This window comes from Colius striatus, chromosome 15 (genome assembly GCF_028858725.1).
Source record: "Colius striatus isolate bColStr4 chromosome 15, bColStr4.1.hap1, whole genome shotgun sequence".
NCBI lineage: Eukaryota > Metazoa > Chordata > Aves > Coliiformes > Coliidae > Colius > Colius striatus.
The window spans coordinates 16,521,218-16,547,678 of record NC_084773.1 but is presented as its reverse complement, the minus strand read 5'-3'; the positions used below and the strand labels follow the sequence as shown (position 1 = coordinate 16,547,678).

The following is a 26,461-nucleotide window of genomic DNA, read 5'->3' as shown; positions in this document are numbered from 1 at the left end:
TGAAACATCTGAATTTATTTTAAAGAAAAGTACTTCAGGGTTTTTTCCTATGTGATTAGATTTCACTTTGGTTTGTTAGAGATGTGGTAAAATTTTAAACTCTGAGGACTTTTCTGAGCAAAAGGTCTTGCCTAATTATTGCCATCTGACTGAGGGACAAGGTGTATTTTGTTCCATTTTTCCAAAGGACTCTTCAGAAATGTTGATGTCTCTCTCTTTCTATAGATTGATATAAAATAGACAAATGTACGGTTCAGTCACTAAACTGTGAAGTCTGAGATATTAATGTATTCAAGTTATAATTAGGTAAGAACACATACTGTTACCAGAAAGGCATCATTAATCTGCATGGAACAGTTTGCAGCTATTTGCTGCTAAATTAGTGACACTTTAAAGCAGTCTCTTTTTTTTGTATTGTTTTGAACGCCAAAGAAAATTTTAAGTCTGTGACAAAAAAAAACCCAACAAAAACTCCACACAACCAAAAACTCTGCATACTTCAGAAACAACTTGCATTGTTCTTTGGATCTGGTTTTTGTCTTGTGGTTGGGGTTTTTGTTGTTTATTTTTTTAATTTACACAAAGGCTGGCTGGTCAGTGGGATGAAACAGAAGCTTATGGAAGCCTTAATGACCTTAATAACAGTACTGCTGTTGAAAATGTACTGTAGTTCCTGGTGGTGTACAGACATGTTCCTAGTGCTAGCTGTTCTTCAAATCCAGTATTTACAACTATACAGCCCTGCTTAAACATTCTTCCAGTGTTAAACCAACAGTTTGAAACAGTGCTAATGGAAACTAATTACAGCTTTTTTGTTTTAATGGGTTTTATACTAACTTTACATGCTACTTTTTTAGATGATGTGTTTATTAAATTGAAGGTGAATTATTTTGTATATTCCAAGTAAAACCATATTTCTTTTTTGGGATAGACTTTCATAACATAATTTGGGACTTGAGACAGGAGACTGCATAAAAACTTTGTGTGAGCATTTCTAGGAGGCGACTCTTTAAATGAAATGTTGATGTTAAGTAGTGAATCAGCCTGGTTAGTACTGAATGATCAAGCCTAGTTACTGTAAAATAAGATCTGACTGGTTTACTTAATTTTACAGAGCTTGGATAAATAACTATTGAATTAAATTGCTTCCCTTTGGTTTCCCCCAAGGCAAGAACGTGCTGTACTGTGCTCTGCTGAGCTGATGTATTGATTAATTCTTCAGGTCTAATCTTTACATGGTTATGCCTACTTTCTAGTGTGTTTGTTTATGGTTTTGTTAGTTGTTTTTTCTGAAGTTATTGTATTGCCTTGATAGTCCTCTAGTGGATTCTGAAAGTGTACACATTAATTCCTTTCTCTGACTTCATTTGTTGTAGCCAAATGAAGATAATCAGCACTCGTGCAGCGTACTGGTTAGGAGTGAGGATAATGATCACTCACATAATTGATACCACGTATCACTGACAATCAAAACTCACATTATTGGGATGGCTGGCACCTAAAACCAATCTAATTAAATGCTTGCAGCATCTATTAACAATACTGTATTAGATTCTTTATTACAGCAGCTATTGTGATTTTAGAGTTTTCTACTGCAGGCTGGAAAGTGATTTATAGTTTTAATTCATCTTAATAATTCCTGTGCTTAAGAAACACTTGATATAAAACTTTTTGTTGCATTTAAATTTCCTTGTTATCTGCCTTGCAGTGACATGAATAATAGAGAGCCCAGAACATGAATATATTGGAATGCATGAAGTACTTTCAGGGAGAGTGCTTTTAAGGTTCAGAGTGATATATGTCAAATGTTACGGAATGGATAAATGTGTGGAGGGATTTTGCTTAGAGAAACATGGAAATTAGGCATCTCTTAGTACAGTGTTGTCAATAGATATATTGAAAATGTGTTCCTGTCTTAATATAGGAAATAGAATATTTATTTCATAATACTTATCCTAAGATCCAGCTTTTTTTCTGTTGCTGAAATTTATTAGATTGAAACTTTGAAATGACACTGTGTCAGAGCTGGTCTGCACCAAAGATTGTCACACCTCTGAATTTATGTTTACTCACTTGTATATTTTTTTAGTATAATAAGAGTTTAGAAAACCTATGTGTGTTTAAATTGAAGTTTCTGTACCCTCTGTACTTCCTCTCCTCAAGTGAATGACAAATTCTCATGTTTTCTGGCATACTTGCATAGAATGTCACGATTCAAGGTGTCACCTCATCCAGACATCACTGAAATCAGAGATCTCCACAGACTTCAGAGTAACAACAGGATAACAATGTTTGTCTTTTCTGGGCTCTGCTTAATGATGTGTTAATTTTATGATCTCAGACTTTGCAAAATATCTGCCAGTATTATGATAAATGTGCAAAGTGACAGTACTGAGTATTAATGAACATCTTATGAGCACCTGTCAGGTCTTTGTGGTTCCAGAGGCTGCTGTGGTCCATGGAGCTGCAGAGATTGAGTAATATCTGGGGGTTTGTTGTTTGAGGGTTTTTTTCTTTTCCTTTTTTCTTCTCATTTTACTCTGTGTGTTCAGGATTGCTTCTCTTTGGAACGTAAGTCTGGATGCAATTACTTTGGTCACCATGTCTTGCTGCACTTTTTTGTTACTAAGATACAGTTGCACTCACCAAAGATTCAAGTGATGCCTCTCAAATAAATGTGTTTTCCCAACTGCTTCTCTTCCTCTACACTCACCTGTCCTTTAGAGACAGAGATTTCTTCTTCTAGGACCATTTCCATAGTTTTGCTTACATGTGTTCAGAGCAAGGAATGGAATTGATTTTTCTCATTGGGTATTTGCTTGTTGTGCTTTCAAGGCAAAGTATGATGTGATTCACGTTTTAAAGACTGACCCAGAGTGTAAGCTGTCAAGCTGTATGCTGATTATGTGGTTTGTTGTGCATTAATAGCCTGACTTTGATCTAAATAATGACATGTTTATCCAGCTAGTAAGCAGTGTATATTTATCCTTTAACTTCCTTGAACAATTGTTTTTTTGCAAGGTTGCTTTAAAAAAATGCTGAATTGACTATTGTTTTACTACTCAATAGTTATGAGCAATATTTCATTATTGTGGGGTCTTTGTTTTAGAGTCTAACCTGGATGTGTTTTTTAAACTTGGACTAACAAGCTTGAGAAATGACACACAATAGAATAGCAAAGTGCTTTTCTTTTACAGAGGCAAAGGAGATTGTTCTGAAGGCACAAATTCTGGCTGGAGGGAGAGGAAAAGGTATTTTCAACAGTGGATTGAAAGGAGGAGTTCATCTAACTAAAGAGTAAGTCATTAAAATTGAAAATGCATAAATAAATTGCTTCTGTTTTACTACTTAAGCTGTTTACAAAATCTGTTTGGCTGTTTCTTTTAATATCTTTCAATAAACTAACTTTTTTCCTTTGTTTGTAGCCCTAAGATTGTTGAACAGCTTGCTAAACAGATGATTGGGTACAATCTGTCAACAAAGCAAACTCCAAAGGATGGTGTGACAGTTAAAAAGGTAAGGTTTCTGCCTCTTGAAAGTTAAGGACTGTGCTCGGCAGCAATTTTGAATTAATTTATGGGGTGTATGACACAGATTTTTTTTTCATCCTTTTCCAATGCCTAATTGATTGCATCTAGTTGATGAAAGGAAATAAAGTTAATTTTTCTTTCTCTATGTGTATATATTTTGTCTGTGAATCCTAGAGTCATTTTGGGTGGCAAAGACCTTTAAGATCATCAGGTCCAACCATAGGTCACACTGCCAAGCCCATCACTAACCCCTGTCCTTTCACCCCAGCTACATGTCCTTTCAATATCTCCAGGGATGAGAACCCCACTCCCTGGGCAGCCTGTGCCAGTGTCTAACAACAACTCTCAGAGAAGAAATCCTTCCTAATCTCCAATCTAAACCTCCCCTGGTGCAACTTGAGGCCATTTCATCTTGCCCTATCACCTCTGCTTGGGAGAAGAGATTTATTCCCTAGATACAATGGGTTTCTTTCCAGATTCTAACTTGGATGTGCAAACATCCACTAAGTACAATGACAGCCCCTATCATTGTACCTAGCAGAGGATTAATTCAGTTTTACTGCCTGTGTTGAAGGGAATCCTTTGTCATAGCTTCATCCTTCATCAAATCGATATTAAATGCTAGCAGAACTATAGCATTAACTATATGTGCTTGTTGACATTTTGCTTAGAGAATGTATATATAATTACCTCAAGTAATAATATTATCTGTATTTCATGCATTGTCAGCCTTGGGCAGCTGTTACTAAATTTAGTGACAGATGACTTTGCATGACAATTATCTCAGTTTAATAAAAAAATGAACCCCCAAAAACCACAAAAAAAACCCCTATCAAAAAGCAAAACAAAAAAGTGTGTCTTCAAGTGGATTCTTCCTAACTTCTCGTGAATAGAGTAAAACATGGTTAGTGGTTCAGCTAGTATGTGGTAACTGATTTACCTATGATGTTATAGGTGCTATCGGTGCTATATTTCAGCATAAATGTATTGCTCTAAATAAACATGCTGACCTAATGAAGAAAGCCCTTCAGCAAGATTCTGCTTTACCTTAGTAAAATTCTGTAAGTCAAGAAATCCTAGTGATTGCCTACAAGCTATATATATATTTATATCTTGCTTTGGTTTACTGAGCAAGGATCTTCATACAGGTATGTAGTCAAGAGCTACACTGTATTTGATGCCAGGAGATAATTTGGCATGAGCTGAAAAGAAGAGCAGTTCACTTTTAATATATTGCAAACAGCTTGTATATTAGCATAGAAGGGGAACACCTCTCTGGAAAGAGACTGTCTAATGAGGGCTGGAGGAAGGTGCTCAGGCAGTTCTTCTCTTGGGGAGCAAGGACAGCAGATTACCATCACTCCTCATAGTTGTTAAAAAGAAATACTTGATATTAAAAAGAAGGAACACCATTACTGATAAGGCATGTCTGACAGACCTTGCTAATACTAAGGATATCCAAAAGGATGTATGCTTTCCCAATTAAGACATTCTGCTTTGAGAAAATTGTATTGTGAAAGAAGCTATAAATTCTTTCAGTTTATTCTTTTGCCTTAGTTGCCTTACTTTGCTTACATCAGTACATGAAATTGCACTCTTGTCTGAGGGCAAGTCTGTTCATTCCAAGGCAATCAATGAGGCAGTGTCAAGTCAGGGAGTGCAAGTCACATACCTTTGCTTGTATTTGTAAGGAAGGAATAAAAGTAATTTTCTGCAATTAGAATAATTGTGGAGCAGAAAATGGAGTTTTCATCTTGCTTACTCATCTTGTGCACCTACTACAGAATTTAAGGCATGTTTGTGCTTCTTTAGATTGATGTTTCTTAAATAAATATCAGTCTCTTCCGTTCCCTTGTAACTTGGAAGCTATTTGGTGAGTTTACTTAAAATCCTCTTATGGCAGCTTGGAATTTGGAGAGCCTGGTTATCTGAGAAGACAGTCTTCTCTTATCATGACAACCTGAGAATTTGCTACCTGTGTTTTCTCTTCAAGCAATAACAGAATTAACATTTTGAAGATTTGATTCAGTATAAAAGACTTGTTATAGTTGCTCTTGTGAAATTAGATGTGTGACTTAAACTTCTACATAATGATTGGATTTTAAGATGGAAAACATTAGGTAGGTTTTTTTCCTCAGGACATTTTTAAATGTACACCTGATGTGGTAAACAGATATTGATCCTTCACTTTCTTTATCATTGTTGTGGTTTATCAATGCTGTTTTTCAGCACAAATCCAAACTATGGTTCTCTACCAGCTAAGAAGAAAATTAACTCTGCCCCAGATGAAACCAGGACAATCGTAAGCAAAACAGACTAACTATGAAAAGGCAACAGTCTGTAGATTCAATTTCACTACTCCTAACTGTTCAATAATGTGTTTGCATTAGCTTTGTCATGTCAATGATAGGTAGACTTTAACAATTAATACTTGAAGACTCTTGTCACCAGTCTCCCTGGTTTCACTCTGCATCAATCCGAGAGGATGGTGTGGATTTTGCTGGGAGAAATGAGAGACGTTGCTCAGTCTGACAATTTGTGCACTACAGTAATCTTGCCACTATGAGGTATGTGGGCTCTCACTAGTTTTGGGTAGTAAGACAGAGAAATATTTGACAACGTTGAAGTAGTTAATTAGCAATGGTGAGGACAATCGGTTACAGTGGAAGTAGCAGTTGAAAAGATTCTTGATTTAATAATCTAGGTTGCACCTGCTGTGATTGCAAATGTATTCCTTAGGACTTGTTGGGTGGTTTCCCCTGATAAGTTTGGCCCTGATCCTAAGCATAATGGAAACTGTCTGAACACCTCAGACAAAATCCAGTAGGACCAGTTGGTTTTATTTGATCTGTGTCTAAAGCAATTGACTCACATTTTTCAGATACATTGATGCAAGATATGTAAGGAGGTGAAAACATTCATGCAGGTAAAAAGACTAATAGTAGTTAATCAAAGATGCTTTCTATATCTTTGCTTGGTAGTTTGACAAATTTTGGCAAGTAGCTGAGCTGTGTTTCTGAAGTTGGCTTTTATCATCCCTTTATAGTAGCCTAAAATAGGCAGCTTCTTTTAAGTAGTGTGGTAGTTTTCTACATTCTTAGTCGTCTCCTTCAGTCTAGTTTTCTTTAGTTTACTTTGGAACAGTTAGTATTTGAACTTTTCCTTTACATCACCCTCTGTTCTATGAATAAAGCAAGGAAAGAGTAGAAGGAAACAAGATTACTATAAAGCAAATTTTTTCTAAGTCAAAAAACCCATAAAGAAATAGCATTTTTTCCTTCCACTTTAAGCACAAAGAGCTTTATTTAATTCCTTGTCTCTTACTCTCCTTTTCTGTTCTGTTAAGATGTACAGCCACACAGAAGGTACGTACATTCTTTCTTATGTACTCTCGAGTTGAATGTCAAAAAAGCAGCTTGGGTGAAATTATAGAGCATCTTTCTTGTTTATAGTCCTTGAACTATGAAAATCCCAGGAATACTTATTTGATGGAACACATCTCGCCGAGTAGGCAGAGGTTTAAGACTGCAGACATACACATGCCTCTCAGATCTAAAGAGTTTGAACTGCTGACTGATAGAATGGATTTCACTTTCTGTTTCATTCAGAGTGATGATCTTTGTCTACAATCATTGTTCAAAACTGTCACTTTATAAACAAACCATGTTAGAAAGACTTTGCCACTTAATCCTTCCTAATTATATTGGTTGTAGGAAAATGGTTTTCCTGATTTCTACTGCTTCCATTGAAAGATAGGAAATAGTAGCTCTGCTAAGGAAGAATGGAGTTGATTGTCGTAAGAAGAGGCTGTAGTGCTAATTAAATTGCAGAGCTGGCTGCAAAACTTCTAGGTTGAAAAGCAAAACTGTTTCGCAGAGCAGAACTAGTCTTTGCACCTGACATTATGGCACCTCTTAGGATCATAAGGAACAATTTTATAATGATCATATGCAGATTTTTTTGGTCAAAGAACATTTGGAGGAATTTAGTGGTCTTGCATTAAAACAGTTTTGTGAGTCATTTACCAAGTGTAAAATTACTTAATCTTTGCAATTGCATGAATAGCTACTGCTAATCTATTGTAAAAGTTGACAGATCAGATGAAAAGGAAGGTACATTTACTGTAATATTAAAGTGGGAATAACTTTTGCCATGTTTTTAGGAGGAAAGAAAAAATTGTAACAAAGAATTTATATAGGCCATTTCTCCCCTGATTTTGGTGTTAATCCATGGAGATTCCAAACATGTGGGATTCAAATCATCATTTCTGTTGCATGATGAAGTATCAGTCAGATCCTGGTATTGATGGGCTCTGCTGCTTATAGTAATAAATTGAAATTAGTAGCTCTTTGGAAAACTAAATTTTCATCTCTAGATTGTGCCAGTATCTGAAGGTTGCATGTCTGTGTGTCTCTAAACTGAAAGTAAAAAGCTGGATCACAGAATTATCTGTAAACCCATTTCCTTAGGAAATGCTGAGACACGGCAGGAATTCTGTGCTGAGAAAAGTGTCGGGTGGCATTCTGTCAGAATGAAGGAGAGAACTTAAGCCTGAGGCATTACTGGTGAGGATCAGCACTACTCATGAGCTGCATCTGAAAGCCAACGTACCCTCTCTGGCATCTGTGTGAATTACAAACTGTACTCCCTTGTGACTCAAGTGTTTCTTGGGGCAGCATGGTAAAGTGCTCCTTGGGAATAAAAAAGGTAACATGGAGGTCCCCTTGATGGACACAGCAGCAGCTCCAATTCTCTTCTTGGTAAAACTCCAACAATTAGATGTTCCTGGTTTATCCTGCTTGTTACATGCCCCAGTGAGAGCAGCAGCAGCAGAGGAATCTCATTTAGGGACAGGGGATTTCTTATCACTGGGTTGTAATATCTTGTAAAAGCAGTGAAAGAAATACTGCTTTTCAGGACAGCAAGGATCAAACTGGTGCATTTGAAAGCAATACAGAAAATGGGAGCTACAATGTTTTGTTTCACCAGCTAGAAGGACCAGTTAAAACTGTTGCTAACTGTTTTCTTCCTTCCCTGTATTCATTTGTAGGTGATGGTTGCAGAAGCACTGAATATTTCCAGGGAAACATACTTTGCGATCTTGATGGACAGAGCCTGCAATGGACCTGTTATGGTTGGCAGCCCAAAGGGTGGTGTTGACATAGAAGAAGTTGCAGTTACTAGCCCAGAACTTATCTTTAAGGTATTACAGTATTTTAAATTCCAACTTTTCCTTGTCCTAAATCTACAAGAATGTATTTTTTCCCCTATTCTCCTTCTTCCATGTATGGAAAGCAGACAATAAGAACCATTACAATTTTGTTTCACCAGGTAGAGTATCAGACCTGTCATGTAGTGGATGAACAAAGCATGTTTAACACCTGGTTGTTAGTGTTTGTGTCTCCAGCTTAATTAGAAATAGAGCTTCAATCTGGCTGTGATATGTTAAAGTTAAGAGCTGAAATGTGTTATAAGGTTTCAGGAAGACACTTGGGTTTCTCAGAAGTGGATCAGTGCCAATGTGACTATTGTTTCTGTGGTGGGTCTTGTTTTTTTTCTGATTGACAGAGTTGTTATTTCTTTGTACCTGGATGACTTTTGCATCTGCAATACAACTGTTGTAATTGCTTTCTTAACAATGTCTACATTTAAATATTTTTTTATGTTACAGTGGCATGGTAATGAGTAGAGAAACTATTCATCTGGGAAAATAATTGATACAATCAAGTGTAATTATTCAAAAGATTGTAAAAATATTTAATATGTATTTAAAAATTATATCAACTTCACAGTGTTACTGGGCAGTGACACTCATTGCCTTGAAAAGATTCCAGAATATGTCATAAAAATTAACAGACTAAATATTCATCAACGCCATCTGTACAGAAATTAAAAGTGAAAACTGGTGTCACATTGTCTTGTCAGCATGCCACCCTGAAGAATTATATATTTTTTGGAAGGACTGTTTCGTGGTTGGTGTGGTAATTATAACATACCCTATAGGCAGCTGCTATAGCCTCAGTCTGAGAGCTTTGGCAACCAGCCATGCTTTAATTACTAATTTGCAAATGTATACTAAGTGTTTTCCTTTTGAAGTTGTAAATCTCCATTCAGATTGATTATTTAGTTTTGTTTATGCCTGTTGTTGTTACAGGAGGAAATAGATATTTTTGAAGGCATAAAAGATCATCAGGCATTGCAGATGGCAAAAAATTTGGGCTTCAAAGGACCTTTGCAACAGCAGGTAACTTTACTCTCTTGGTTTTTACTGAAGACTTGCAGCTATAAGATAAATACTTTCCTAATAGACATGAAAGGCTCAACAGCCATTAGATAGGACCCTTTTGACATTTTAAATACTACATTGCACCTATATAATTGTCATCCAGCTTTAGCAATGTGAATAAATTCCTTATTGTTCCCTAGTCTTTGAAACAGTTAATGACAACATGCTGTTACACTGTGTGGGATTGTTTTGATTTCATTGCAATTCCATTGGAGCTCAGTGAATTCTCATGGGTAGAGCTTCTATTTGAAAATTTGACCCTTAATATGGGGAGAAGTAAAAAAATGTATCTCTCTATTAATTGAAGCCTTTTTTTTTTCATCTTTGATTCAAAAAGGCTGCCAGCTTGTTTTCTTTTCAGTGTGTCTTTTCTATATATATTGGTATATTGTAAACAAATATGCAAGATATTTTGCCTTTATGAGTCATTTTGCAGAGAAGAGAAAGCTTTTTTAAGCTACTTTTGCCTGTTTTTTTTCCATAGGATCAAACTGTCATTTTTGTAGAACTCCTTTATTTTTAATTCAGCAATTTTAATTATTTTCTATTCCAACCCTGCAATTAACAAATGCATTATCATTAAGTTGATTAACACACATTTGAAGATTTAGCTGTATAATGAGGAGGAATGATTCTGTAGAACCTTTCAACCCTTGAGGAGTTTTGCTACTTAATAATTAACAGTAATATATGGACTTTTCAACAATACATTTACATAATGCTGCAGTGAATGCATTTCTTGTGCTATCAACTCAAAAGACATTTACTGAAGCATAGGGACAGGTTTTATTCAGACAAATCCTAGTATTTAGTTACACATTCACTGTTTCTAGTTTGAGATTTTCTGCTTTGCCTCAAAGAGACTTAATACTTGTAGACCTGATAAGAAACATAAGTATCAAGTTGCCTGATTCAGAGATGTGCTGAAAGATGGAGCAGCCTTTAGTAAAAGTTAATGGATTCTGGTTATCTGTTAAAATTACAGCAGTGTAACAGGGCAACAATGGTTTTTCAACCTGCCCAGAATCAATATGGGGTTGCATGGTGGGATTTCCTCCCCAGCATCACTGACATGCTTACCCATGTGGTATCTGAATATAATGTTTGTCAACCAACCTGTTTGTTTCAAGGAAACTACTGCCTTGGTGGGTGCAGATTTCCCTGTCCCTCTTGAACTGGAGAGCCCAGAACTAGACACAGGACTCCAGATGAGGCCTCACCAGGACAGAGTAGAGGGGGAGGAGAACCTCCATCAACCTGCTGCCCACACTCTTCTTGATGCATCCCAGGATGCCACTGGCCTTCTTAGCCATGAGGGCACATTGGTGACTCATGTTCAGTTTATTATCAACCAGAGCTCCCATGTCTCTCTCCAGCAGGTCAATCCCCAGCCTGTTTCATGGGGTGAAACTCTCCTGTTCATATAGTCTTAAATGCACACATTTAATAAATGTTATGCAGTATCATAATGCTATGTTATAGCTATTTTACATGGTATAGAAATATTATTAAGAAAACAGGAATAAAACTAACAGTTATCTTGAGCTACTGTGTACAATTCAGTACATTTAAAAAAATCAATAATGGTTTATCTTTGCCTTGAAAACGTTCTTTTGTTTTTCTGTGTGGTAATTGTAAATCTTTTGATCAAATTTAGGCAGCAGATCAAATTAAGAAGCTGTATAATCTTTTCTTGAAAATTGATGCCACTCAGGTTGAAGTGAATCCCTTTGGTGAAACTCCAGAAGGGCAAGGTAAGAAGTTGAAGGAAACAAATGAATGCATTATAATTCTTTATTTATGCAAACTATAAATTAAATTGCATAGGAGGCTGTACCAGCATCTTTGCACTAATTTCATTTTGTAATTTGAGCAACATTCATAAACATTCCCATGGCAGATTTTATATTTCAATACCTTTTGTTGTTTCATCCAAATACTGAAGTGTCAGCTTCTGCGTGTTTTGCTTCATGAGCAACAGCAACATTCTCTGCTCTTCTGCTCTTTGTACAAAGTTCAATTTGTCTGGTTTGTTTGAGTTACTTTTTTGTTGTTGTTGTTGTTAATTCTGCCAAAACTACTGAGATCATGTGGAAAGAAACTTGTTATTTTATGTCTGTAAACAGATGGGTAAGTTAAAATTGCAACCTACTAGAGCACAGGAGAACTTCTGGCTGTAACTGACACTTAGCTATACCTTTTGAGAAGAAAAAGGATAATTGATCTGCTTCTACTATGGATATAGTGTCTTTTAACTCACTGAGAATTTTCCACAGCACTGTGTGCTCCAATTTCCAGCACATTTGAAGTACAATAATAATGTGCACACTGAATCTATAGTTTCTGTATTGTAAACTTTCCTCAGCTTAATAACTTTTAGTCAAATTCTTAGCAACTAAGTCTAGTTTCATTGGTTCTTATGCAATTTGTTAAACATGTAATGGGAAACAAAAAACCCTGTTGCTGACCAGTGTAGTTCTGTTGTAGGCTGTATTTTAAATAGAAGTGGAAAATTTGTCTTCAGAACCCAAGAAAATATTACTTTTCCCTGCCACTTAAAAATGGACCTCATTAAACTAGTTGGGGATGAGGTGAGAAGGACATATTCCTTTTGTGTTGTACAATGAAGTTAAAGCTGAACAGTGAAATAGGACCTTGTAAAATGAGTGATCTGGAGTCTTCAGGTTCTAGCAATGTGCAACACATGACACTTCTGACCTTGTGAAGATGAATGGGACCTTTAAAATACTTGCAACAAAAACTACTGCAGCTTTCCTGCTGATTACGATGTTCACTTCAAATTCATCGATAGGTTTGTCACCCTGTGACTCTTGTACTTAGCAGGTTTATTTTGTGGATTCAAGACCACTGATATTGTAGAACCAAAATTTCTTTCCTTAAAACTTCTTGAAATCATTTTTTTTAAGTAGAATAATTGACCAAGATACCTTCACACTACAGGGCAATATGAAAGGCAGCCAGTAGTCACTTTTGCTCAGATGACAGAAATTGGGACATCTATGACAACTGCCTTCAATTAGGTAGAGAAATGAGCTTGAGGTGATCTCTTTGTGGCATGACTAAGCTGTTCTGTATTCCTACTTGCTGGGTCAAAACTAGCTGAGATGTAGTAAAGATGCACTTCACTATTCTGTTATTTTGATGGAGCAAAGGACAGAATCCCCAGTTCTGTAGCTACATCATCTTAAATGTATGTTATAGACAGTGTAGACACTGAGAAGGAAGTGAGAAGGGGTGAGACAGTCCTGTTAGGTAAAAGCATCAGGGCATCTTTGAGGTGATGAGGACATATTTGTCTGGATACCAACAGAGGGGAAATTTGTAGATGCTAGTGGCAAGTGAAGGAGAGGACATTTAGGAATGAGAGGAAACAAAACTGATGGTCCTAAAAGATCCTAAAGAACTTTGGTGGTACTAACTTCGTGTCCTTGCTGAAGCAGTGAGGTCCTACCATGGAAAAAAATGAACCCATTTGGATAAGTTGCCAACTTAGATTTTCTGGAGTGACTGCATATTTAGTGAAGAGGGCTCAATCTGAGGGATGGTAGGAGTTTTTATGCTGTTTTCTCTGAGGTTTTTCCCCATGTGTTTTGCATCTAGGAAGCTGAGGAGCAGAAACAGAGCAGGTTTCAAGCTGTGAAAGCTATCTTACTAGCAGACATTCACAGAAGCCTTCCTGTGCTTATTTCTTTTTTGCTAGCAGTTTCTCTGTCTGAAATGTCTTAAAGATTAAACAAATGGAAGAACACTTGAGTAGCTCAATGCATTTATTTCTAATGATAAAATGTAAGTCTCTGTACAAAGACCATTATTCCTGTCAAAGTAGCGGTTAAAATGGAATTATTTCTTGCTGTGTTTTGTGTTTTTCACTTTTGTGAATTTCCATTAGAAAATACATTGTCCTATGTCTTTTGTTTATTTTTGTAGCAAACTGTTTATTAACATTATTGGGTCAGAATCCTGTAAGTGCCAATATCTTTGGATTGTTTTTGTTTTGTTTGCTCTCAGCATAAGCTGTTCAGTTGGCAGATGACAAAAATCCTACACGGGTAGCAAAAACCAGAAGTCCTCCATGAATATAAGTATTGGAGCTTTTTTTTACATTTCTTTAGAAGAAAAATTGATTTGTGTAATCTATCATGCATGTAACAATATGCTTTTGATGGTGAAAATGTTTTGTTAAATATTAATAGGTGTTTTTGCAGCTGCTTTGTACAGCCTGGCCTTTGTTAAAGATGAATATTCTGTAGAAATGAGATTCTATTAATGTGACATTGAGGATGTTCGTGTCTAATGTAAACACCTCTGAAACAGCAGTTTTACTCTTGCTTTGAGCTGTTTTAGCAATTTAAGGAACTGAAAGCTTGAAGAAGAAAAAAAGTACAGGACTTAGTTCAGTGTTTAAAAAAATGAAGCAGCTCTAGTACAATAGAAGCTTGTTACGAACGTCAGACATTACTCCTGTTGGCAGATTCTCACATGACAGTTGACTGAGTGAGATCTGCGGTCTTCAATATGAGATTTATTATACACAAACACTCATGGATGGTTTCCTGAAACTGCAGTTACTGAAATGAGATTTAATCTTGTTTTAATTTAATCTATCATTGATTACAAATCAAATTTCTTGAAAAACAAAAAAACCCAGCAACATCAGAAGACAAAAAACCAAGAAGCCTCAATGCAAATGAAGACATACAACTGAGATTCTCCTATTTGTGCAAATGTTTTGCTTGCTCTTTGCTCAGATGTTTTCTCCTAAATTCAGCAATTGTATATTGCAGAAGAAAGAAAAGATGAGGAGGTATTTGTTCACCAAAAAAGATTGTGTGATTAGTTACTGTAATTGGTGGGTATTTGTATCAAAGACTAAAAGTATCTTTATGATTGTAGTTGGCCTCTAGTTGCAGAGACATGTGCTATGGTCATGAGCACATGGACATATACCATGTATGTATTTCAATGGCAGTATGATTCAAAACACAGCAGAAAGAACAACTATTAGGTTTTCCTGGATGCAGCATTTAAAGGCACTTAAATCTGACTGGTTTACATTGAGAAATCAATTATACTTCAGTCACTAATTATAATCTGGGTATAATACAAGTGAAATTACTGACATAGTGAAATAAGTATATAGCCTTATGTTTACTTGGAACATTACAATCTAGTGAGATGTTTGCCTATGCAAACCATTAGAAATAATGGGTCAGTACATAGGCAAATAACCAGTCCACTCTACCTGTTGCTTTTGTGTGAATATTAAGTTTCCTTTATTTTTTATGTAAAATAGTCAGGTTTAGCTACATCTGAATTTATTTTTACATCCATAGTGGATGTTGAGGTTGATGAGAAATTTTGTATTCCCTTGGAAAAATTTCTTTATTTAAAGGTCATCTTTTGATCATTTTTAACATACATTGGCTTAAAGTTGGTTTAATTCAGAACTTTAGGGAAATCATGTTTATATAGCTAATAACATTATAGATTAAAAATATGGGTAAAGAAAGCATTTTTTTTATTGCTCAACTATAAATGATTACATGATGCCAAACATTGCTTGGGATTGCTGTCCTGATACCTGTTAGAACTGTTATACTTTCAGAACATTGAAAGTAGATTGTTATGAAATTACTGCAAACCACCTGTGTACATGAGAAAAACTGCCTTAACTTATGGGAACTTTGTTTAAAGCAAACACAGAAGGTCATCCTGTGACAAGGGTATGTGATACTGTAGTGTGGAGAAGCTTGCTGTACCCTCAATATTGGAACTTCAACTGATCATGTTGGAAGCAGCATCAGTCTCTAAGCAACCTTCTCCCCCTGCCTGCTGTTGTAATCCTAATGTTTCAGGAGCTCTAACTAACTGTAATCTCTAAATGCCTGTATGTTGTTTTATTTTTTTTCTTCAGTTGTCTGTTTTGATGCCAAGATAAACTTTGATGACAATGCAGAATTTAGGCAAAAAGAAATATTTGCTATGGATGACAAGTCTGAAAATGAGCCTATAGAGAATGAAGCTGCCAAATATGACTTAAAATATATAGGACTGGATGGAAATATTGCTTGTTTTGGTAAGAATAAATAAATCCAAAAGACATTTGAAGAGAAATCTGTACTTGTTCAGTGTATAGACTTTGTTTACTTTCTGACATTCAATTCACCCTTGACAGTATTTCAATCTGCTTTGCTGAGGTTGTCTGTCCTTCCACAAGTTCTTGCAGGAATGAAACTAAAATTGTTGAAGCTGTGCTGAAGGCCGTAGCAGACAGGCAAGGCACGTGTGGTGTCAGACAGACAGCAGGCTAAGGGAGAAGCTGGTGAGGTTTCTGAGTGCTTTAAGCTGATGCAATTGGTCTTTCCATAAATAAAACAAGAAAAGTCATCAAAATTCAGTCATTAATTTTCAAAAATGAAAGTGTATTACTTACACTGCAAAAGTGTGTATGTAAAAATCTGATATTCCCACTTACAAATGCACATGGAGCTCTGTTTTCCTCTAAGGAAAGCTGCTAAAGAAGCTGTTTTGTTGTTGAAAATACTAGGTTTGTATTTTCCTGAAGTTTCTGTAGAACAGAAATTACTCTTGTGTTTAGAAGAGATAAGAAAAATAGTCAACTGTGCTCTCAATAATTTCATTTTGTGAAAATTCTTTTAGCCAGTACAATATTTTATTATGAATCTAATTGAAGTAGGCATTTTATCTCAGCTTGGTGAGACAATGTCCAGCATTTACATTGCTTAGATGTGTACTCTAACCACAGATCAGGAAGATAATGTTGTGTTGCACTTGATTCAGCAAGTGACAGTGAGACTTTAATCTCAATTATAAAAAGAAACAAAACTTCCCAAACCCACAAACAATAATTTCTTTCAGTATTAGGTATCACTATTAATTACTTTGTCCAGCAGGAGCAACTTACTGGGGACAAATAATTCTCATCTACCTTTCCCAGCTTAGAGGATGTTTGTGCCCATGGGAATGCTGCTAAGGCTGATCTAAGTGCAAAATAAAAGGCAGTTTCAGGAGCATCTGCTATTTGGTTGTCTGTTTTATAGTAATACAGAGCATTGTTTACTGCTGTCAGAATGATGGGAAGGGGGACTTAAGGAGTCAATTTGTCCTTGACATCTTGTGATGTGATCACTATTCCCAGAACTTCTGCGTCTTTTTTTTTTCAACTCAGAAGTCTTTGCATTTCCACAATTAGCATTCCAATGCTCAGACTTGCTTAAGGGCACATGCACATCTAAGTCCTGAAATTGATAACAGTCATAAGGAATCGTAAATGTTGGTGTGTGTGCATTAGATTTTGAACTACTTGTTACATTGGATATAATTGAAGAGGTACTGACCTGGTTAGAAGTAGATATTTATGTAATGCTGTGAGCCACGTTAATGTGGTTGTGCTGATAAGGTTTTTGGTCTTTTCACAAATCTTACATATCTTTTATGTGAAATATAAGCACTTGATGTTTACAATTACAGTCAATGGAGCTGGGCTTGCAATGGCAACATGTGATATAATATCCTTGAATGGTGGAAAGCCAGCCAACTTCTTGGATCTCGGTGGAGGTGTGAAAGAAGCACAAGTATACCAAGCATTCAAGCTGCTGACTGCTGATCCAAAGGTAAAAAAGTTGGGTTTGGACCAGAAGCTTTCCTGTACAGCAATACAGCTGTGTTATAGGGCTGTGAATAGTATGTTTAAAATCTGGATAATGGTGGGAACATTGAGGATGAATTACTAGAGGAGCAATCTGTGAGGAAAATTACTTCACTGTGAGCCACTGAACTGACTTTTCAGTTCCTGATCCACACTTGGGTTTACTGGTTGGTCTTCAAATGAGTATTCTGTCAAGACAGTTCAACTCAAATTCACATGTGGTCATGCTGGACATTGCAGTGATCAACTTTGAACATCTGGCTCCTAAAGTGGAATTTGTGAGGAGATTCAGAGATTTAAAATATCATTCCTGACAGTGTGGTGCCACAGTAGAGCGAGAAGGAAAATGTGAATGAAGCAAATGGCAATTTCTAAAGGCTGATTTCTACTCTTAAGCTCAGGGTTTCTAAAATATCTGGTTCTACCCTGCAGGATAGACTGTGTTTAATTAACATTCACAGGCTGGAATTGTATCCTGGAAGGTTCCTCTTGCACATGGAGGTGCAGTTGCTCTTTTATTTTTGAACAACAGAAGATGACATCAGTCTGTGTATACTGGGTAGAAGTTATTTCTAGAGATGCATGTTAGCATGCTGAGGCCATTGGTCCCTTTTGGAGACAGAAGTAGAATACTGAGAGGATATTGAAAAGGTGCAGGGTCTGGAACAATGACAGCTGACCAGCCCTACCAACGCTGAGTTATGCTTTTGTGTACAGCCAGAACTTAAGTTGCTGTAGATTTTTTTACTAATGAAAATCTGTCAAAGGGTTTTGATCATCTTTTCCATCTCCTGCACCCAAGGATCTCTGCTGAAGTCCCAATTTCAGCATTGTCCTCCTTGTTTTGGATTTGGCTTTATCTCCTTTATGTCCCTTTTTCTGTACTTCCATCCATTTTCCTCATGTTTATTGTGTCTGTGATATTAGGTGCTCTAAATATCACTTTCCTGTGAAAACTGCATCACTATAATTGTATACCTTGTGCAGCAGTAAGTGGCAAAATGTTATGACTCTTCAAATAGAGGTGGATATTGTTTGCAGCAATATTGTTTGCTGACCTTTTGTTTTTAGAGGTTCAGGTTTATGTTCTTCCCAAGACCCACAGGGAGAGAACTGATTGTCTCTTGCTCCTTAGTAATTTTATAAGCTTCTAGTCATTACTATGCCTAGAAGAACACAGACCTCAAGACGTAAAGCAGCAAGATATCTTGCCTGAGGCAGAAGTTTCATGCTAGAAAACCTGATAGTTTCCTTCATTGTCTCATGCTAGTAGATACTGTTATGCTTGTCTTCATTTGTGAGACTTTTTGCAGTTCTCAGGACAATACACAAAGGTTTGTGTGTGAGTTGTTCTGCAGTCCATGCTTCCTGTGATGATCAAGGTTTTGCTGATAATGTAATTTAGTGCTAAAACTTGTGTTAGTGGTGAAGAAGCAGGTGCAGTAAAGTCTTAAATACACAGCTTAGCTGATATTATCCCTATGCTAAATAGGTTCTTCTGTCTGCTAGAGCACAAACAGCAGGTATTAATTTTGGTGATGAAATTGACTGAGTTTAAATAGTTTTAAAACAAAAAGGCATTTCAGTAGCTCTCATCTATGTAACATCTGGATGCCCAACATTAGACTTGTAAATGTGTCCTCCCTCTATTATATATTCTGCTTATATATGACTGCTTAACACTAGCTGCTGAGACCAGGGCTAGTGGAGCTATGCTAATTGAGACAGTGGGGCAAAGTAAAAGGTAGCATGCAAGGGACCTGAGAGTAGTTGTTTATGTTTATGTCTATGCACAGCTGTAGCTATACCATTCCTGACTTTGGCTGAAGATACAGAATGTGTTAGCCTAAATGCAACACAACTCATTCCTTATGAGTTTGTTGCCTCTAATTTTTCTTTTGAATGCCTGTTCTGATTTTTTTTCCATTCATGTTAGTTCTTTTGAGCCTACCCAGTCACACCACAGCTCTTAACCCTGAGAGGCTTGCCAGGTTTCAGTGAGGCACCTGCAAAGGGTTGACAAGAAACAGTTCACATTTGACTGATTTTGCCTGTATTTTATGTTACCGTGTCCTTCGGCAGTTTCAGTTCCACATGACATCAGGTGAGACATTTCTCTTAGTGGTAACTGATGAAAAGTATGTGTGAGATTAAATTAGCATTAGGGAGGATGAGCTGATGTCCTAGTACATGATAGGAGACTGTAGCAGCCCTGGCAGTTATATCAACCTGACATCAAACCCTTGTTTTTCTTTCTGCTCTGCAGTTGAGTGTTAGTATGTTTACTAGCTATTAAAAGAATAAACATTTCATATTTTATTTCATTCTGTTCAGAAGAGATAGTAAATGTCTGCTACTTCCTCTTCTAATATGCCATGTCCATTAGCTCACTAATACACAATAAGATAATTGAATGAATCCTCTCTTCTTAAATAATAGTAGACTTTCCATCCCAAGAGTCATTGTGGCTAACGCAGCATTCAGTTTGTATCTGGTCAGTCATTTCTCTGTAACCTTCAACCTGATTCCCACCTTGTTAGAGAAAAGAAAAATTTGCTCTTGGGAGCTTGAGGGACAATTAATTGTTGAAAATGTCTCCAAACAACATTGAGCTTCTGGGGAAAACTAAACAAAAAAACACCCCAAAAGTCTGCAGAGCTGTAATATGGGGAAGCACTGTCTTTTAGTTGTGCCAAAATCCAATCCTGGCAGTGTTGAGGACATTGCAAGAGAAGAAATGATCCAGAAGGAAATGTTCAACTGCACTTTCAAATAGATCTTTGTAGTTGTCTTTAAAACATCTATTTTGTGTTAAAGCAAAAAAATACAGGTATGCCATGATTTGATTTAGTGAACTAGGGATATGGTTTTCTTGAGAAAAATGAAGATCTCAGCAGGTTTGCTGCTGGTTTAATCTGGCTGTTGTCACTATCTGTGATTTTTTTAAAAAAGAAAAGAAAGAAATGAGGGGTTTTTGTTATGAAAGGTTACTCACTGGCTTTTGCATGGAAATGCTGTCTCTGGAGTCCGTGACTCTTTTATACTCTGCTGGTCTTGTTTGCAGTCTGCCATATGCAATACATCCTAGGTCAGACAGGTCATTGCAATGGTTCTGATTTTTTTTTCACTATCTTTCACTATTCTTGACTCTTTTGATTGGTTGAGTTTCTTTTCCTTTTCCTCCTTCCTGCCTGTCTTATTTCTGTACCTTTGTGTTGTGTGTTTGCTTTGGCAGAAAATGAACCATCTTCCCTCTTCAGGTAGTAACAGGAAAGGAGAAGATGGTTTGAGTCTGGGTGTTCAGGCTGCTGGGAGGCACTCCAAGAGCTTCATTGCTCCTCTTTATCCCTCAGTCAAATAGAAGAACTTGTTCTCCTTAGTATTTCAGAGGATCTGAATGATGTTTGTCTCTCCCTTGCATGTATGAAGTGCTCTTTCAGTCGTCCTCACTGAAGTCCTCATCTTTGAGTACTCTCATATTCCTACCAAGCTCAATAGATGCTAATTTTTATTCATATTGAAGACCTGGACTGTTATATTTACCATATGATGACCATTTGTAGGATTCAACAAGGTTTGGGAAAGACTAAAGCTGAAAAAAACCCAAGTTTTGTCAATAAATCTGGTGTTTGGGGTACTGAAGCTTTGTTACCATTTCTGACCTCTACTTTGGCCACATATCTAACACTCCTAAATACCTGCAGGTTTTTCTCTCAACTTTTTTATACACATTGAAGAGAGAGTCAACATCAAGTTTCAGGTATTGGGCTGGCTGAATCGTGTTTTTGAAGACCCTAGTGAGTATGAGAGTCCATAATGACTCATGGTGAGATGTATTTATTGACTCTAATTAGGCAAAGGCCAGAAGCATCTTACCTCCAAGGTGAAACAAGTCACATCATCTGCCTTTTCTCCCATGCTGTCTCAACTGAAATAATATTGCATAGGAAAGTTTCCCGTTAACACTGACAGAGATGGTATGTGTACTTCAGATGTGACCCAGACATAGGACTGCATAGACATTCCTCAGGCTTTTGGCTGTATACAATCCCTTTCCTTTGTAGTTCTTTCTTCCTAATGGGAGCTAAAAGACAGAAATATGAGTAAAACAAATGAAGCTGTAGGCTGGTTTGGTTTACCATTGATTGGCTCTAGTCCTATTAGAAAGCATCACTAAAATATGGGCAGTTGAAGGCCAAAGTTGTTTCTTGTTCTCCTTTTCCCCCTAAAGCTCCTTTGACAACTTTTTTGAAGCCTGTCATTGGCGATATGACTAAAGACTTACCAGATCAATTGATGTTAACAAATGTTTGCTTGTCATTTAAGCAAAATGCTATTGACAAATTGACAAACAAGCACCTGGAAATAAATATTCCATATTGACATCTGTTAACTCATATCCAGGGAAGAATTTATATCACGCACACAAACCTTTTTTTTTTTCTTCCCCTTTAGCCACTCTTTAGTCCAAATTCAAATTGCTGTTTTATTAATATGGAAAAGGCATTCTTCCTCCTGTCACTTTGCCTCTTTGCTTATGTCAGATGCATCTCTCTATCCACCACAGCGACAGAAGTGATGGCACTGATGTGTCTCGCCATTAAGTTGAGTGTGAAGCAAAGGTCTTGGGGCTTTTATTTTCCAGGCATCAGAGTAAGCAAAATCCTGAAAGAGGGTATCATTAAATCATATTTTTGCAACTCACTTCTTTTTCAGCTGTGCTTGATGTGAAAGTAATACAGTTTATCCATCCATTTTTATCACTGGTTTATCTTTTGGACTTGAGGGACTTTTATGGGTTTCTTTAACTTTGCAATCCATTATGTGGCAACAGAAGGACTAACATTATGCTAAGAGAAAAGAATTTGGGATATTCTTTTCGTAGATTTCAGAAACGAAAGTGAGGTAACATTGCATCAATTATTTGGTCTTTATTTCAGGTAAATAAATTCAGAACTGGGTGAGTTCAGTTCATACAGTTTGGAAAGTTTGCAACCATTCAGGCAGTTTGGAGTGTAGTAACTGTAGCTGTGTTACTGGACTGTTGACTTTCACTCTGCAACTTTAAACAAGGACATGCTCCCAGTTTTAGGGGGAAAGGGTTCCTATGAGTGTGGTTTCTAACTAGGCTTTCTGAGGGGTTTGTCTTGGAAGTTGTGCAAAGATCTGTTTTATTCAATGAGTCTGTGCCTAGGATTTAACTGTTGGGTTACAAGCCTGAGCCAAAAAAGAGTTTTGGGGGATAAGCTGCTTCTATTTCCAATCAGTTATTCCCTGCATTGTGCCCACTGAGGCATCATTTCAGACAGTCTGGGAGAAAGAGAGTGGAAGAGGAGAATGTTGTCACATGGTGTTTCTGATCCAGGATTGGACACTGAGACATTATAGTCACATCAAATAAAAATGATGTCGACAGCCAAGCCTTGAGTGCAGTCCGTTTGCATAGCTATTTAATGGGATCTGCAGAGTGGCTCTTGAAGTATTAGTCATGTCAATCAGTCAGGGCTATAAAGTCTGTCCTGACTAGGAGGGAGAGAACATCAAAGACAACATCAGGAAACAAAGAACCAACTCATTTGATTTTCTTCTAGGGTAGCACTTGCCCATTGAAGTGAATGGTTCTTATTGCTGTCAGTCCTGGAAGTTTTGTGTAGAGTGAGAGGAGGGTGCTTTGGAAAGTGGAAAGGGGACTGTTAAGCTTTAAAATTCATAAATAAAAAATAGTAGAAGTTTTAAAGGAAGATAAAAATGAAAATGTCCACAGTTGGTGTGATAATGAACCTTATCCTAGTTAAAGCATAGGCTGCTTATGAGGAGTTTGTCAGGCCTTCTGTGTTTAACTCATTGTCAGTGGTGGCTTTTCAGGGTTACAATAATGCAAAACCATGTATCAATGGGATCAGGTAGCCCTCTCTGCCTCACATACAGCCAATGCCAGTGTGTGTATAATGTTGAAGAAAAAACTTAAATGTGAATACATTCAGTTATGGGCATAAATGAGTGTTCACACGGGATTTGTTTGAATTGTCAGATTACATGTCGTTTCACATAACGTGTTTCAGAGGAGCCCTGTTCTTCCATAGTCATTACAAATCTTTTTGCTTTCTCATTCAAACATCGTGCATCTCTTACACACTTCATTACCCAGCTCTTCTTTACACAGCATGAAAAGTCTTTATGCCTTGTGTGTTTTTCTGATTGTTGCAAGAGGATGAAGCATCATATTCTGGTTTGAGTACTCTAAAACTTGTCGCTGAAGAGTTATTGAGGTGAAAAATATCTGTATGTTATAGAAAACTGTTCCACAAGTGCTAGCTGCAAGTCCAGTGTTCACAGCTCTGCAAAGCCCACTATAGCTCCACGTGGGTACCTGAAAATGGTGGCACTTGAATTTAGTGGATGCTTTTGAAAGTTCAGGCTTTGACTGCTCTTTTTCCACCCTCTGTGTGAGCTGTGGTTTGTAACACTCATCTTCCACAGATGGCTGCTCTCAGCACTGATCCAATTTTATACAGTCCGTTAAAGAAATTCAATGCTATGTAAATGATAAAAGTTATCACTGTTCCTTATTACAGAGCCCTGTCCTACCAGCAGTTTTGTACTCAGCATTGTTTCTGTAGAAATGAAATACTACACCTTGAAAAAGAAAGTAATAATAAACCCTTTGGGTCTGTGTCACAGTTTTGACATTTGTGTAACACCATGTCTAACCAATCATGAAGTATGCCACAGAGTTTTCGGATGACACACTTCATATGTGAGATCTGACTATGTCAATCTTAATATTGTAGCATGTAGAGATTTCCTTGAGGGTGTGTAAACATGTAGGGAGAGACCACCCTTTTCTATTATTTAAAATATATGAAAGACTTAAGGTTTGAAGGAGGAAGGAGATAGAAAAAGATGCAGAAAACCTTCAGTTAACCTGGGCAGTTTGGTGAGTGTTGTAGGTCATTGCCTCAGTAAAGCAAGAAGCAGTAAGTTTTAAATGCAGCAAAGAAATCTGGGTTAGCTGTTCTGAAAATTGTCCAGCAGAAAAGGTAGTTGAGTCCTACAGCAGTTTATTTTAGGAACTTACAGGTTATCCAGCACAAGTTTTAAAGAACTAGCTAAAGAGAAATTCTTCCAGGGTGTGTCAGGAAGAGTTGCTTCTGCCTTGGAGAGAATTAATGGACTGGAGATTTCTTCTCTTTCAGCCCTAAACCTAGAGCTGTGATTAGTAATTTTATATGGGCAATAATACCTTGGCTTTCAAAGCTTGTCAAAGTTTGATTATTGTCATAGGATGACAGTTTGTAGAAGTAGAAAAGACCTAATAGAGCAAAGAAACACCGTGTAAAGCTGGGAAAAGTTGACAAAGGTATATAGTATGTTCTGCCTGCAAGATTTGTACAAATGCTTTGCCTTTAAAGAAGGGTATTGGAGCAGCTCATCGTTCTTTGATAGATACTCTAGGATTTGAGTTTATAGGAGTAATTTAGGAGTTTCCCCACATTTTTATTAGCTCTGCACTGGTGAGAAAATATAGAGTAATAGAACTTAAACAAGGACTTCTTCTAATGTGTCGTTGCAGTTTTGCAGGAATTAATGTGAAATGGCTAGTCATCTTTTAGAGCACTTGAAGTATTGGAAAGGCATTCTGTCATTTCATGGAAGTGTTTTTATGGACTGATAGCACATTGCCAATATTTATGAAAATGTGAACACAATTATGCATTTTAAATGCATAATTCAATTGCCTTGATTTATTCTCAAGAGTAATGTACTTTTTAAGAGCATGTGTAGTATTGAGATGTAAGTAATTGATATGTAAATATGCTTTAACATGAATCTCCCATTATTTATAGGCACTGACAAATGGAATGCCTTTTGGCATTTTAAACTCAGCTATAATGAACCTTAAAAACTGGATATGAAAATAAATTTACGAAGCAAGAGGAAAACTTGCAGAGATTTTGTAATTGCCTCCTTTGTGGTGGAATAAGGAAAAATCACCAACATTTCCATAGAAGGTAAATGCTGAAAACTGTGGAAGGACCACAAAATATATTGAGCTATTAGGTCTGGATTGAATTGGAAATGTTTGTGTGCCAACTAGCCTCTCTGTAGCAGTATCCCTTCTAAGATGGGGAACAGAAAAGCAGCCACTTCCACTTGCATGGAAGGCAATCTGGCTCATCTTGAGATAGCTGCTGTGTGGTCAAAGATTTTTGCATTCTCCTGCTTGTTTGGATTAATGATGAAAGTGATTAAAGGATTTTTTTAGTGGCTACTTGGTTCATTACTGCTAGAGACTGAAGAATCTGGGCTTTTCTGGGGTATCCAATGATAAGCCAGTATGGCTGAGCCTGCATAAGAGAAGTTATAGTATGTTTCTCTTATAATGTCGTAACATGGTATCACTGTCTCACTCCAAACCAGGGCCTAAAATGAAGGGTGATGGATACAGACAGTAATTCTCCATCTTGAAAGTCTTGCCAACCTCACCTCTAACTGCCAAATGCCTGATGTATCCAGCGTGTGCAGTATAATGTGCAGTTAGGTCTGTGTGTTTTAGTGTTGCCTAGTAAAAGGAAATGCCACGCATAATCTTAGAATGGTAGGGTTGGAAGGGACCTTCAGAGATCATCCAGTCCAACCACCCTGCAGAAGCAGGTTCACCTAGATCAGGTCACACGGGAGCATGTCCAGGCATGTCTTGAAGACCTCCAAGGAAGAAGCCTCCACACCCTCCCTGAGCAGCCTGTGCCAGTGCTCTGTCACCCTCACAGTGAAACAGTTTTTTCTTGTATTTGCATCAGAAAAGTGTTTAATCCTTTACTGTACTTTAACAATTGATTACATTTTGACAATGTATGTGATTCATTTCACAGTGAATGAGGATAAAAAGGGAAAATATTTTCAGAATCTCAGTTTGATAATTCATCTTGGTGGGATGAGTAATTTATTATGAAT

At 37.0% G+C, this 26,461-nt stretch overlaps 1 protein-coding gene across 1 annotated transcript in view; it reads left to right on the top strand.

Moving 5' to 3' along the window:
• The window catches only part of SUCLG2 (succinate-CoA ligase GDP-forming subunit beta), a 111,728-nt gene that overhangs the window by 42,530 nt on the left and 42,737 nt on the right, over nt 1-26,461 (top strand). Inside the window, exons 3-9 of the mRNA XM_062008085.1 lie at nt 3,198-3,297; nt 3,426-3,516; nt 8,581-8,733; nt 9,685-9,774; nt 11,474-11,570; nt 15,752-15,913; nt 17,329-17,471. Of these exons, the coding sequence (XP_061864069.1) occupies nt 3,198-3,297; nt 3,426-3,516; nt 8,581-8,733; nt 9,685-9,774; nt 11,474-11,570; nt 15,752-15,913; nt 17,329-17,471 (836 nt within the window). The remainder of the gene's footprint in view (nt 1-3,197; nt 3,298-3,425; nt 3,517-8,580; nt 8,734-9,684; nt 9,775-11,473; nt 11,571-15,751; nt 15,914-17,328; nt 17,472-26,461) is intronic.